The sequence below is a fragment of the Tachysurus vachellii genome, chromosome 15 (genome assembly GCF_030014155.1).
Source record: "Tachysurus vachellii isolate PV-2020 chromosome 15, HZAU_Pvac_v1, whole genome shotgun sequence".
In the NCBI taxonomy this organism is placed as follows: Eukaryota; Metazoa; Chordata; class Actinopteri; order Siluriformes; family Bagridae; genus Tachysurus; species Tachysurus vachellii.
In genome coordinates this window covers 9,386,222-9,398,794 of record NC_083474.1, presented here as the reverse complement: position 1 = coordinate 9,398,794, position 12,573 = coordinate 9,386,222, and the positions used below count along the sequence as shown (strand labels likewise).

At 37.8% G+C, this 12,573-nt stretch overlaps 1 protein-coding gene across 4 annotated transcripts in view; it reads left to right on the top strand.

Moving 5' to 3' along the window:
• Window positions 1–12,573, top strand: part of plekhg2 (pleckstrin homology domain containing, family G (with RhoGef domain) member 2) — a 39,669-nt gene that overhangs the window by 14,252 nt on the left and 12,844 nt on the right. For all 4 annotated transcript variants that reach the window (XM_060888979.1, XM_060888981.1, XM_060888980.1 and 1 more), the window contains 8 exons: window positions 1,674–1,774; window positions 7,001–7,067; window positions 8,805–8,851; window positions 10,039–10,189; window positions 10,460–10,591; window positions 11,042–11,224; window positions 11,328–11,420; window positions 12,096–12,182. In XM_060888979.1, coding sequence (XP_060744962.1) covers window positions 1,674–1,774; window positions 7,001–7,067; window positions 8,805–8,851; window positions 10,039–10,189; window positions 10,460–10,591; window positions 11,042–11,224; window positions 11,328–11,420; window positions 12,096–12,182 — 861 coding nt within the window. The remainder of the gene's footprint in view (window positions 1–1,673; window positions 1,775–7,000; window positions 7,068–8,804; window positions 8,852–10,038; window positions 10,190–10,459; window positions 10,592–11,041; window positions 11,225–11,327; window positions 11,421–12,095; window positions 12,183–12,573) is intronic.

Below are 12,573 nucleotides of genomic sequence, written 5' to 3'. Positions count from 1 at the left end.
CTGACTATAGTGACTTTTCACATGGCAGATTACATCGGAAAAGAAAGTCACCCTCATTTTGTTTCATGTGTCACATGTATGTTTGCACTAAAATGCTGGACAATTAAAGAGTTTATGAGGCCAAGCAATGAATACTAATAATGTGCAAAGGATGTGCCTGACTAGCAAAGGACAAGATTAGCTTAGCCTGGCACCAGACAAAAAACATGCCTTTAAAGGTATAATTTGACTGAAACTGATATTGTCTAAGACTAGTATTTATAAATGGCACTGATCTGACTGCATGTGTTTTTCACATCAAGTCGATAAAATAAATGGATCACATTATAACTGAACATTTCTCCATGCACGTGCTCATTTTTGTGTGTTTCCGGCTCTCAAACCATCTGACTCATCTCATCAGCTCTCCTGATGAGAGTAAAATTGTGCATTAGAGCAAAGGAAATGAAAACAGTCCAGAGGGGATTCAGGACCAGGTTTGGAAAACACTGTTGTATGAGTAAAAATCATGACAATATTAGTCTCAAATAATTAGCTCATATTTGTAGCCCATTTTTCATAATTTGCTTACCAAATCTACGATTTACCAATCGTTCATCTTCAGTAGCCGCATTACACTGGCCAATGTAACGGTGGATCTGGAGCCTATCATAGGACCGAGGGGTGTTAGGTGGGAATACATCCTGAACAGGACCCCAGCATATAAAAGATCACCATACACACACACACACACTCTCTGACCTAAGGGCAATTTAGCTTACATCTATGTGCATGTTTTTGTCATGTGAAAGGAAACCATAGCACAACACAGACACAAGGAGAATATACGAAATGTCACACAGATAGTAGTCAGGGATACTTGAGCTATGAGGTGATAGCACTACCCTCTGTACTACTGTGTGCCACTGAGTCTCCAAGACTTTCTAATCTTGATTAGTAAAGCTGCCTTCATTTTATTGTGTGCTCTGGCCAGTATAAAATTTGGAACGCCCAAAGGAAATTGTTACGATTGTGCATGGGTTACCATTTGCTATTTGGAGTTCTTGAATTAATAAAATTGTCTATGTTTGGATAATGTGGGCCCTTTTAGCTGATCACCTCAGTTTATACTGAGGCCTAATGGCATTGGAAAACTCCTGCTTTCCTGATTTGCTCAGTTGCATCTGCATGTCAGTGATTATTGAGAAGAGTCATTTTCTCACGAGACCAATTGATGGCTTTATTTCCCAGCTTAAAAGCACAAGAGTGTAGAAAGATAAGATAATAACAGGGAGGGTCTTTTACCATCCATTATTCGCATTTTTAATTTTTCTTTACTCATTTAGATGGTTAAAGTAGCTTAATGTCAGCCCTTCCACTCATTAAAAATCCTTCATGGAAATTGTAACAATGATTAGTGTTGTTAGGTTGCTCAGAGGTGAGAGGACCTGCTGTGGACGGATTAGTTGTGGAGATACCCTTCCATGTGCATGTGCAACTGATTTATGACTAATTGCTTATAATGGAAATAAGATAAATGGAAGTGAATTATAGTAATTACAGGCAAATATAATGTCATATAGCTCATGAGCTTTTGATAAACTATTGCCAGAGTGCTGGAAACACTTTATCTACAGCTGAACCAATGCCTCAAGGTTTCAGTGCATTCTTTCTTTCTGCTTTGTCTCTCTCAGGACTATCTGGGGTGTATCATTGACTGTGGAGACCTGCCTCTTAAACCAGAGGAGGTCAGCACACTATTCTGCAACATAGAGGACATCTATGAGTTCAACAGGTGAGTGTTGCTCTGCTCTGCTTTCTTTCACATTCTCTGCCCCACATTTTTTTCTCTCTGCCCATCTGTGCTTTGCAGTCTTGTCTGGGTCAGAAGCAGTTTGGACGCTGCTGCTTGGGTGGTTCTTCTATCTGTATAATGTGACTCACACAAAGTTTGGCCCAGACTGTAGACAATTACAATGAAAAAAGACAAGGTCCAGGCTGCAGCCAAGAGGAAAGCTGTTTTGTTTTTTGAGCCTCTCCAGAAGACTCTCACTCTCAGCCTTGATTGCTATCCTGCACTACACTTAACCAGCTCTGGTCAGGACTTTTATTTTTCAAGCACAAAAAGCATATAGTTCATCACATCCTGGGTTCATACAGGGAGCTGCAAAGTACATTACAGCTAAGGGTAAATTTTTATTCCATATTACAAAAAAATAAATAAATATTCCACAAAAGCTCTCATATTTCTACCTTTGCTTTTCTTGAATGACCCAGATGTGTAGCATCAAAAAGAATAGATTACTGCTCATGTATGGCAAATATGGAGTAATACTTTTTTTTTTTAAATGGCTAGAAGGTGATGGTAAGAAACGATGACATGCCAGCTGAGAAAATCAGCAGAATTTTTTCCGATGCTGCATTTTTAATGAAAACAGAACGGCACTTCAGAGTAAAAACAGAAACATTTAGGAATTAGTCAAAATATACATATAGTTGTTTAAGAAAAGTTCATTCATTTCATATTTTACAGTGTACCAAAAAAACAGTAAGCCAAAAAGCTGTTTCTTTGAATTCCCATTGTCCCTATTTGAAATGAAAAATGAATGGACAGAACATACACTGACTATATTTTCTGCTTGTTATTTTTTATGTCTCTCTGTCTCCCTTATGGACATTGCAGAAGAGGTAATGGTAGTTTATCTTTATCATTAATCATTGTAAGTTTTTTTTTTCTGTTATTCTGTGCTATTATTTGAAGATAAAGTGCAGTTATTTTAGTCGAATCCTTCAGTATAAACTCTGCTGATCAGCTGTTTCCTTGCTCCACTCACCAGAAGTCACATGTATCCAACTTCAGTGAGATTGAAATTTTTAGGATACTTGTAATGCCTTTCGAGGAAGCATCCTCATGCTTCTTACTTTTCATCACCCCAGGACCTCTCCTGCTGAGGGCTGTGTTTTCACATTTCACTCTCTCATATCCACTCCAGGCCTTTCTCATTACAGTACCTCCTCTGACATTACTAAACGATGAAATCTAACATGACGTCTTTTCAGCAGCCCCCATGGGAAATCTGCTGTGCTATGTGGTAACAGAAAATCTTACAAAAGCCCTGGGTGTATTTGTGGCTTATTGTATAGTAATGTCTATAAAAATATATGGTATCAGAGCCAAGATTTTGTTCCCGCCTCAGGCACATTCTGCCACTTCTCTGAAAATTGATTTGCGTGTAAAGGACTGAAAGTTAATCATAGTTCTGCTGTAGCACAGACTTGTTCCTCATTCTTCCCCATAACTGTTTCGAGTGCAAGACAGACCTTGTTTTTTCCCACAGTTTATACTTTATTTCTTCCGTTCTTTATCATTCATATCATCTCATTTCTAGGAAATGAGGTCCCTGTTTTCACTCGCAATGCACTTGTATCTTTTTCTTGGCACCAGTCAGTGTATACAGATGTCATGTTACCTGTAGCCAAAGCAGCCATGCACTGAGGTACAGTAGTGTTCTATGCCTCTGTAGTGAGTACTCTCCATATGGCCTGTCAGAGAATGAAGTCACAGACAGTCTGCTGTCTCTTCCCACACTCATCATACCCATTTTATTAAACCATTATAATGAAGTGAAATGCTAGAGTGTCTTTATTGTCCGTTCACTGTAGCAGTGGTTATATTTACAAGCTTCCGAATTCAAGCTTAATTCTATACTGAAAATAAAGATCTTTTCTCGGTTATATTCTTTGATTCTGCAACATACTGTATATGGAGCATATTCATCATACAATATTGTTGGTGCACTGCTAATTGTTTGATACATCACACATTGAATGAGGTGCTGAAAATTTTACTCCTGTGGATTGTTGACCATGATGTTATCTGTCTGATCCCAAGCTCTTCAATATGTGTTTGTAGAGGTGAGGTTAAGCAGGGTTTAATCTCCAACTCCATGCCATATTAAAATGCAGCATTTATATGGGCTTTTTTTATCTTAAATATGTTAAACTTAACACCAACTCTTGTATAAGCCTAACTGCAGTGATTTTTTTTTTTAAATCATAGGTTTGTATGATAAGTAACTACTTTCTAACAAGTAAATGAATGAATCATATCAGTAAGTTTATATATGCAAAGTCTGTGTGACTACAAGAAATATATGTGGTCCACCAGGACCTAAAAAGAGGCCTAAGATAGGCAGGCATAACACAGGCCTGCTTCAAAAGCATATTTCTCACCCTTGGGGTCAGAAGGGGGCATTTATTGGAACCACCAAGACAGATTCCTCAAATAAGTGAAATCTAGACCTCTGTCTGACCTCCATCTCCTGTGTTCTTTATCGGAGTTCTTGCTCTGCTTTGATATTATGCCCAATGTGGCACATTTCCAAAGTTTGAGGAAGGACCTCTGTTAAGCAGCATCATTTGATAAAGACAGACATGGAAGAATTTCCCAGAACCCTTCTACACCAATATTGCTTCATATGATTTTGCAGAAACAAAGAGGTGTAAATTTGGTGTTACATAACTTTAGAAGTGTTGCTTTAACTGCTGGAGGGTTTGAACACTTTTCTATGCACTTTTCTATGCAAACTTTTCAACACTTGGATACAATAGTTTTTAGGAGTAAAATGTAGTGACTGGATTATAAAATGTTACAGTTTTATGTGAAACAGTGGCGTGTAAATGTGATTCATTGTTTACAATGTACTGTAAGTCAAACCACCACTTCTTAGTAAGCTGTTTTTGGCCACGTTTAGTGACAAAAGGTATGACAGTCTAGCAAAGTCTGGAATCTAACTTATAAGGCTAAGTGTCGCTTAAAGAGAAATGATCACTCCAAACCAAGAAAGAGACCAGAAGTAAGTGCCTCTGGGTGGAATCATGTCTGCAGTGCAACTTAAGGTTTGACAGTTTATTAAAATATATGAGCACAATGAAATATGCTTAAAATAAAGTAGTTTTTTTCTGTACATACCACACTAACTGCATTAGCAGACAAATACTGAGAGTGAAAACGAAGCCAGTGTGAATAGTGTGAAATAAGACAGATGACAGTAGGTTGAGTATAGGGATAAAATATGAGACCAAGTACGTCTTAAAAACAATATAAAGTGAGGTTAAGGTGGGGATGGAAGGAATGAAAGAAGACAAGGAAGGGAGTTTTTGAATTTAAGGCCCCTTGCAGGTAACTCCCTTTCCTGATCCTGGGTAAAACTATAGGTGGTAGAAAGAGGGATTATCAGCATCTATTTTCCAACACTGCCAATGTTAAATTCCCACATTCACTTCTTTTTCACCACTTAATGTTTCCATAACAGCACTTTTGGAACACATGCGCTTTCTAAAAACCATGATTCATTATACTGTATGTTATATTAAACAACTCTGACACATTTAAATATCTGATCAGTACTTGGCTTGCTTTTCCTAATGGTGTTAAAAGTCTATGTAAGTGTTTTGCGATTGACAGCATGGAAAAGTAATAGCAAGAATATAACTAGCATAATTCAAGTCTTTGGCTCAAATGAGCCAACATTACAATTAAGTGCCAAATTCTCCAGGTTATTATTATATCCATCTAGGCTACCAGTGTTTAAATGCAAATAGACGTGTGGCCTGTGATCACAATGCTTTACCTCCTAGGCTTTTAGTGTATGGGGACGTCTTCTAGAAAAAAAAATGCATACTTCCAAGCTGCATAAACAATATTGTTTTGTTCTGCCTCTAAATTGTAACCAAGCCTCAAGCATCAAAAACCATAAATGGCACGTAGAACAATCCAGCTCCTTGGTGTGCATTACAGCAGACAGCCAGTATGAATTCCTCACCACTTTTGTTATAACCAAAGTGAAGCCCCCTCACCACAAAGGGCAGCTGCAAAACTAAAGGAGGAGGGAAAGATACTGAACGCTTGAGCACAGCGGTTTTCCCCATGAACTTTTCCCCTCGGCCACATGTAGGCGTGATCAGAGAACTTACAGAGTAAGACGTTGTTTTCTTTGGAGCATTGGGGAGGGTTCCCCACAGACTGACCAGTATAGTAGCATGAAGACTTTTTAGTGATGATAGTTCAAAGTTTGCTGATGAATTGAATGAAGTCCAATGTGTTCAGTCAGCTAAATTCTCTCACCAAGCTCTTGTTAGATTTTCATGGAATTGGTTGCAACCTCACACCAGAATCCCTGGAGATCAAACAAAAAATCCCAGTTTTTCTGTTTCATGTCTGACTCACGATAGTTATTGTTTTACAGAAAAACTAACCCTAAATCCCTCTACTACTCTTCTGTCCCGCCAACGATGCTGTCCAAGATAATCCACGCCTGCTGTTTTTGATTCATTCAGTCACTATACGGAGTTCTCCCTTGCTTTCTCTCCGCTCACTGCCATTTAAAAGACATAAATCACACATACTGTGTTCTCAGGAAGCATATTTATCTATGTATGTGTGGTGATAAAGCAATAGACTTCGCAGTTAAGGAATAAAATGTGAGCTGGCAGCACACATATGCCATGCACATATTCAGAATTATTTAGCATTCTGGTCCAGGGGTCTTGTAACAGGAAAATCCAGAGAAGGGGGTTCAGTGTCTGCATAGTCTGCTTTGGGGATCTGAGGGAAATGGGACAAGGGTTGGTATTTGAGCCAAAATAAGATGTATTCCATCTGTGTGCTCTTAAGAGATAGTGAGGTTGAACCGATGGAAAAGCAACAAAAGAATACTGTGGAAATGGAGACAGGGATCAGGGTTTACTGTAGCCAGGACCGTTCTTTTGAAACACAAGTCCCAGATGTCTCCATAGAAGGAGAATTACACTGCTTAAACAAAAAACAGTCCCATGGTTTTCCTAGCTTAAAAAAATTGAGTTTTCTTGTTCGGTGCTGTGACGCTGCATAGATTTGAAACATTTATCATTCCGATTTTTAATTCTGAGATATATTTGCGTGAATAAGTTATAAGTTATAAGTTTTGAACTTAGGCCGCAGTATCAAGATGTGACTAAAATATTTGCATTGTATCAACAGTGAGCTTTTGGAAGATCTGGAGCGGAGCCCTCATGCCGCAGCTATAGCTGAATGCTTTGTGGAGAGGGTAAGTAAAGAATTCTAAATACTAAAAAGAAAAGTCATGAACTTTTCTATATAAATCTGCATCATATAAATCATTTGCATGTAAATCTGCAACATATCACATGATGCTCGTGCTTTACAAACAGCAAAGGAAAAATATCTATCTATATATATATTTTTTATTCCAGTCCCACAACAAAAGAAAAATAGGAGTCTACAATATGATATAAATAGGTTTAAAATATTTTCTGTTTCCCTTGGATTGGCAATATTGCTTATTCAAACGCAGCTTTTGTTAAACTTGTTAAAAAAAAAACAGCTGTTTGAATGTGGCATATGCCTGGCAGTATAGCAGAGGCACAACAGTGGAATATTGTCTGTGAGGTATTTGTGTGAGAGACAGATGGGCTTTGTGAATCAATCCCAAACATATCAGCAAACTGTGCTGACCTTTGAACATGAGCATGTGTGTGAGCTGAGGGGGTTTGCAGTCACTTTCACTGACACACTCCACACTACAGTGACAGGCGAATGACCAGACCTGGGTGGCATGGGAGCGCAGACAATGCCATCTTTATGTTTGGCGAGGCATTGAATATGTCACTGCAAGTCTTAGAAAAAAGCCTCTGTTAAATACGTATGTGCTGTTTGCTGATAGTTTCAAACCCTATCTCACAGGATTTAAGGCCACATTTTCTTTATGCTGAATAGAGCACTTTTTGGATCAATTAGTGTTTAGTTCAGGACAGTACATTTGATTAAACCATTGAAAAAAGTATTTTTCCAAAACCAAGATTTCTGAGCTAGACATCATGCTCTAAATAAAGCACAACTATGATATGCATTAATGCCTAAAGACCATATCTGATCAGATTTTCCATCAGTCCCCAGTTGTGAAGCACAGTATTGAAGCTTGAGTGGCAATGGTGGTACCTCACAACTCACACCTCCAGAGCTCATGTTTCACACCTGAGCTTGGGTTAATGTCTATGCAATTTGTTGTCTGTTCTTCCTCTGTCTGTGCTGGTTTCCTACAGTACACGTTCTCTGGTTCCGTTCCACGTACCAAAAACATGCCTGTTTCTGGATCGTCTGCATTATATGTCCGCTAGTGGTGAATAATTTCCACTGTAGGTTCAATGCTTCTCAGATACCAGCACAAAGTAGGATCTTATTTTAAAATCCATACCAAGTACATGCCAGTAGCAGTGTTTATTTTTAGGACCTTATTTGGACCAATTTATCCTTTTCTCAGGCTCTCAGTAAAATAAATATCAGACAGCAGTATTTTTCCAAAACAGAAATTCCTGAAGAGGACCTCAGGCTCCAAATAAAGCACAGACCAGACATGTTGTGAAACACAGTATCCAAAGCAGGTTAAGAACATCACGTAATTATGATGTGATGATAAAAATAGTAGTGTATGAGGGTAGATGTGGTTTACATTTTGATACATGGTTCCGCACTAGCAGCTGTGTGATTGTGGGTTTGAGTCGTAGATGGATCATAAGAGCTGTAGCTGAACATTACCTCCATTATACTAATTTCTAAACCCTATAAGTTTCTATAATGAGTCCCTTATTTCCTCTGCCAATTATACATCTATCTCAGACATCCAGTGTTGTATACTGTATGTGTGTATGAGATCTGAGTAGTTTTAAAAGTTCAGCTATATGCTTTGTATTATTGATATAAAAGAGTGTTTTATTGTGTACAATTTATTTGTATAATTAAGAGATTTTTTTCTCCTCTGTTTTAGAGTGAAGCATTTGACATTTACACCATTTACTGCATGAACTATCCCAAGTAAGTAGATTTATTTACAGTGTGTTTAGTGTGATTTGGTTATGTAATGTTTTGTCTTTTATAACTGAGCTGCACACAGTAACTCACTGCATATCGACTAGACAGCTGTTGTTGTAAATAAATATGGCTTTATTCCACATTAAACTTTTATGGAACAACCTACCATTTATGCCATGTGTACTTTCTTTTAAAAACTAATATTCTCATAGAACTCCTTAAACTAATGCCTAATATGCACCTTATAGCATATTAATTAGTAATTACTATGAATTGTTTATATGGTAACAACAATCAAACTAATGGGACTGATGAGTAATCTGATGAGTACCGTAGTCCATGGATTAAAACAATGCACTGTATATTTATTACCTTGACTAAGAGTTTGACTTTAGATAATTAGAGTTCAGACATTAGATAATTAATTAAGGGAATTATAATGTGTACACCTTTGTGTGTAGACAGATATAAACTACTTTTTCCCCCCAAAATGCTTTTGGAAGAGAAACTAAAAGTAAATAGACTAAGCAAACATTGTCCAGTTAAAGTATAACTTGCAGCCAGTGGCTCATTATGGGCTTAAAACTCTTTAAAATACTCTGTAATCTGTTTAATAATTTGTCATGTAACATACCATCGATGGATAGCTATTGATAAGCATTAGATTTTAACCCTCCTGTCTGAAATCACAGTAACCCATCACTGTTCCACTGCTAGTGACAGTTTTCATATGAATTGACCGCACAAAGTTGTGTTTCCATTTCTTTACTTCATTTCCCATGGGCCCCTAAAATGCCTCAGCTGCAGATGTTCCGCTCAAGCTGATTCATGACCACAGTCATATTTACTCGCTCATATAGACACACAACCCAATAATACTGGCTCCAGTGCACTGTTTTCAGTGTGCTAGTATGTGAGTGTGAAATTGAACCAAATGACCCCACTATGCCTCTAGGACCAGCAGTATTTTTTCCTGGTGCAGTTTGCAGATACCTTTAGCAGCTGCATTTTGAGATGCTGGGCGTTTCTGTATAAGGTCAAGATTTGTCAGGAGGATATTTTACAGAGCCATCAATTGAATCCATTAACACAGTGACATGAAATATCTGCCAGGTAGAACTGCTTATCTTATGTTTCCCATTGGTCCACACTGACCATGACTGTCTACCTGCTTTCTTTCTAAACATCAGCTCAGTGGCCGTCCTCAGAGAATGCATGAAGAATGAAAGCCTGGTGCGCTTCTTCCAGGAAAGACAGGCCACTCTTTGCCACTCACTGCCCCTAGAAACATACCTGCTAAAACCTGTGCAGAGGATCCTGAAGTACCACCTCTTGCTGCAGGTTAGTGTATGGACAGGAAGTGTTTTACATAAAACTGTGTGCTTTATAGTATAGATTTTGGCTGATAATCTGTAAGATTTACACTGATTACGTAAACTGTACTTTATTGCCGGTTCAAAGTAATGCAAGAAGTTTTCACAAATGCTGTCAGAAAGAGTATCAAAGCAACATAATATTCAAAAGAAGCCAAAACCAGAATAGTGTGTTGAAGCTCAAGCAGCTGCATGTTTCAGCTTCAAGACTGTGATCAATGTCTCCCCCTTCTGCCAGGAGCTGTCCAAGCACTTTGACAAGAGTGATTCAGGATATGAGGTGGTGGATGACGCCATCATCACAATGACAGCTGTGGCCTGGTACATCAATGACATGAAGCGGAAACAGGAACATGCAGTACGGCTCCAGGTGCGAGCAAGAATATTTTTGTCAAATTTAAACTGACACATGAGGAAATAAAAGATGTAAAATAGATAAAATGGACATTTAGGACAAAATTAATGATATCTGTTTAACACCTTTGAAGTTAACCATCAACTTTTGTTGTATATATAAATACGCACAATAAACACACACCCACACACACACACACACATATATATATGTATATATGTGTATATACATATATATATATATATATATATATATATATATATATATATATATAGATAGATAGATAGATAGATAGATAGATAGATAGATAGATAGATAGATACAGTAGATAGATAGGTAGATAGATAGATAGATAGATAGATAGATAGATAGATAGATAGATAGATAGATAGATAGATACAGATATATAAAATTAAGGTTGAAATTATTTAAGTGGAAGCTAACAAATTTGTCACATTTTGACAGGAGATTGAGAGTCTGCTACTAAACTGGACTGGTCCTGATCTCAACGGCTTTGGAGAGCTGGTTCTTGAAGGTTCCTTCCGGGTACAGAGGGTTAAAAAGGAAAGGGCTTTCTTCCTCTTTGATAAAATGCTGCTTATTGCAAAAAAGAGGATGGAGCATTTCATCTACAGCACACATATTTTTGTGAGTCATCATTGTTACAAATTGTTTTTTTATATGTATCTTTACGCTGGAATATTATCTGGAATAGACCATTAATGTGTATTTCTCTTTTGCAATTGTCAAGTGTTGTAACCTGCTCCTGGTGGAGAACATGAAGGATCCTCTCTGTTTCAAGGTGTCAGATCAGACAATCCCGAAACAACAGCACATTGTTCAGGTAGGAAATGGGAGATGAGACACATAAACATTATACAGTGCGTACAGAACATATTTAAATTCTCATTTGATGTAATAATTCAGCACTTTTAATACACACAGAATGCTTGTGTCATTCTACCAGGTACCTGTACTAATACTACTGTAAGGACCAGTGTAGGACTACATGCCTGAAACAGTGTTAGTGTACAGAGGTGAAAGTTAAATGCTAATGCTATTGTGTATTGTACAGGTTTGCTATAGCAGATGAAGCACTGTTTAAACACTTATGTGTCATCACTCATAAACTGATATGGAAGGGTTAGCGTTGGGTGTGTTATTATTTTTTCACATAAGACCTGTGTAAGTGCATTTTTTTAAATCATATATATAGTTCACTCCTTGTAGTCTGTTGGAAGCCAAGATCAACAGTTTACGCAGGTGGAATCAGGAGTGGTATCTGAGGCTTGATTGGAATGCAAACCTGCACTCTGAGTGTCCCGGTTTAACCCTCAACTGCTCAGTTGTGCCCTGTGTCAAATGTCAGTGGCTTTGGATAAAAGTGTTAGCAAAATGATTTAAATGTAAAAGCTTAATATAGGTGCCCCAATATTCAAGAGCACCTGATTAATATGCTGTCCACTTTATTTATGTTTAATATTAGTCTGCAGATTATGCACTTTCCTGTTTATACTAGGCTAAAAACCAGGAGGAAAAGCGATTGTGGCTGCACTACCTCAAGAGGCTAATAGTAGAAAACCATCCTGCTTCTCTCCCTCAGAAGGTAAGATGTTCTTCAAGACATGCATTATGTTCCCCCGTGTTTCTATTTTACAGTGATCAGACTCTGTGTGAGGAATAAATCACATGTTTTATTCATCCTATATCACAGCAATTTGCTGACAGTCCTTTAATTAACACAACTGTATTCATTAAAGGACAGTGTGCCATACATTTCTATCTGTTTACTCACAAGCACTTTACTAGAAAAACCTGCACACCTACCTACACATGGAATTTTCTAATCAGCCAGTCAGGTGGAAGTAGTGCAATACAGTCATGCATACAGTCATGCAGATACAGGCCAGCAGAGTTGGGTATTGTTCACAACATAATGTGGAAAAATGTAAGCTCAGTGATTTGGGATGTGATATTATTGTTGGTGCTAGCAAGTA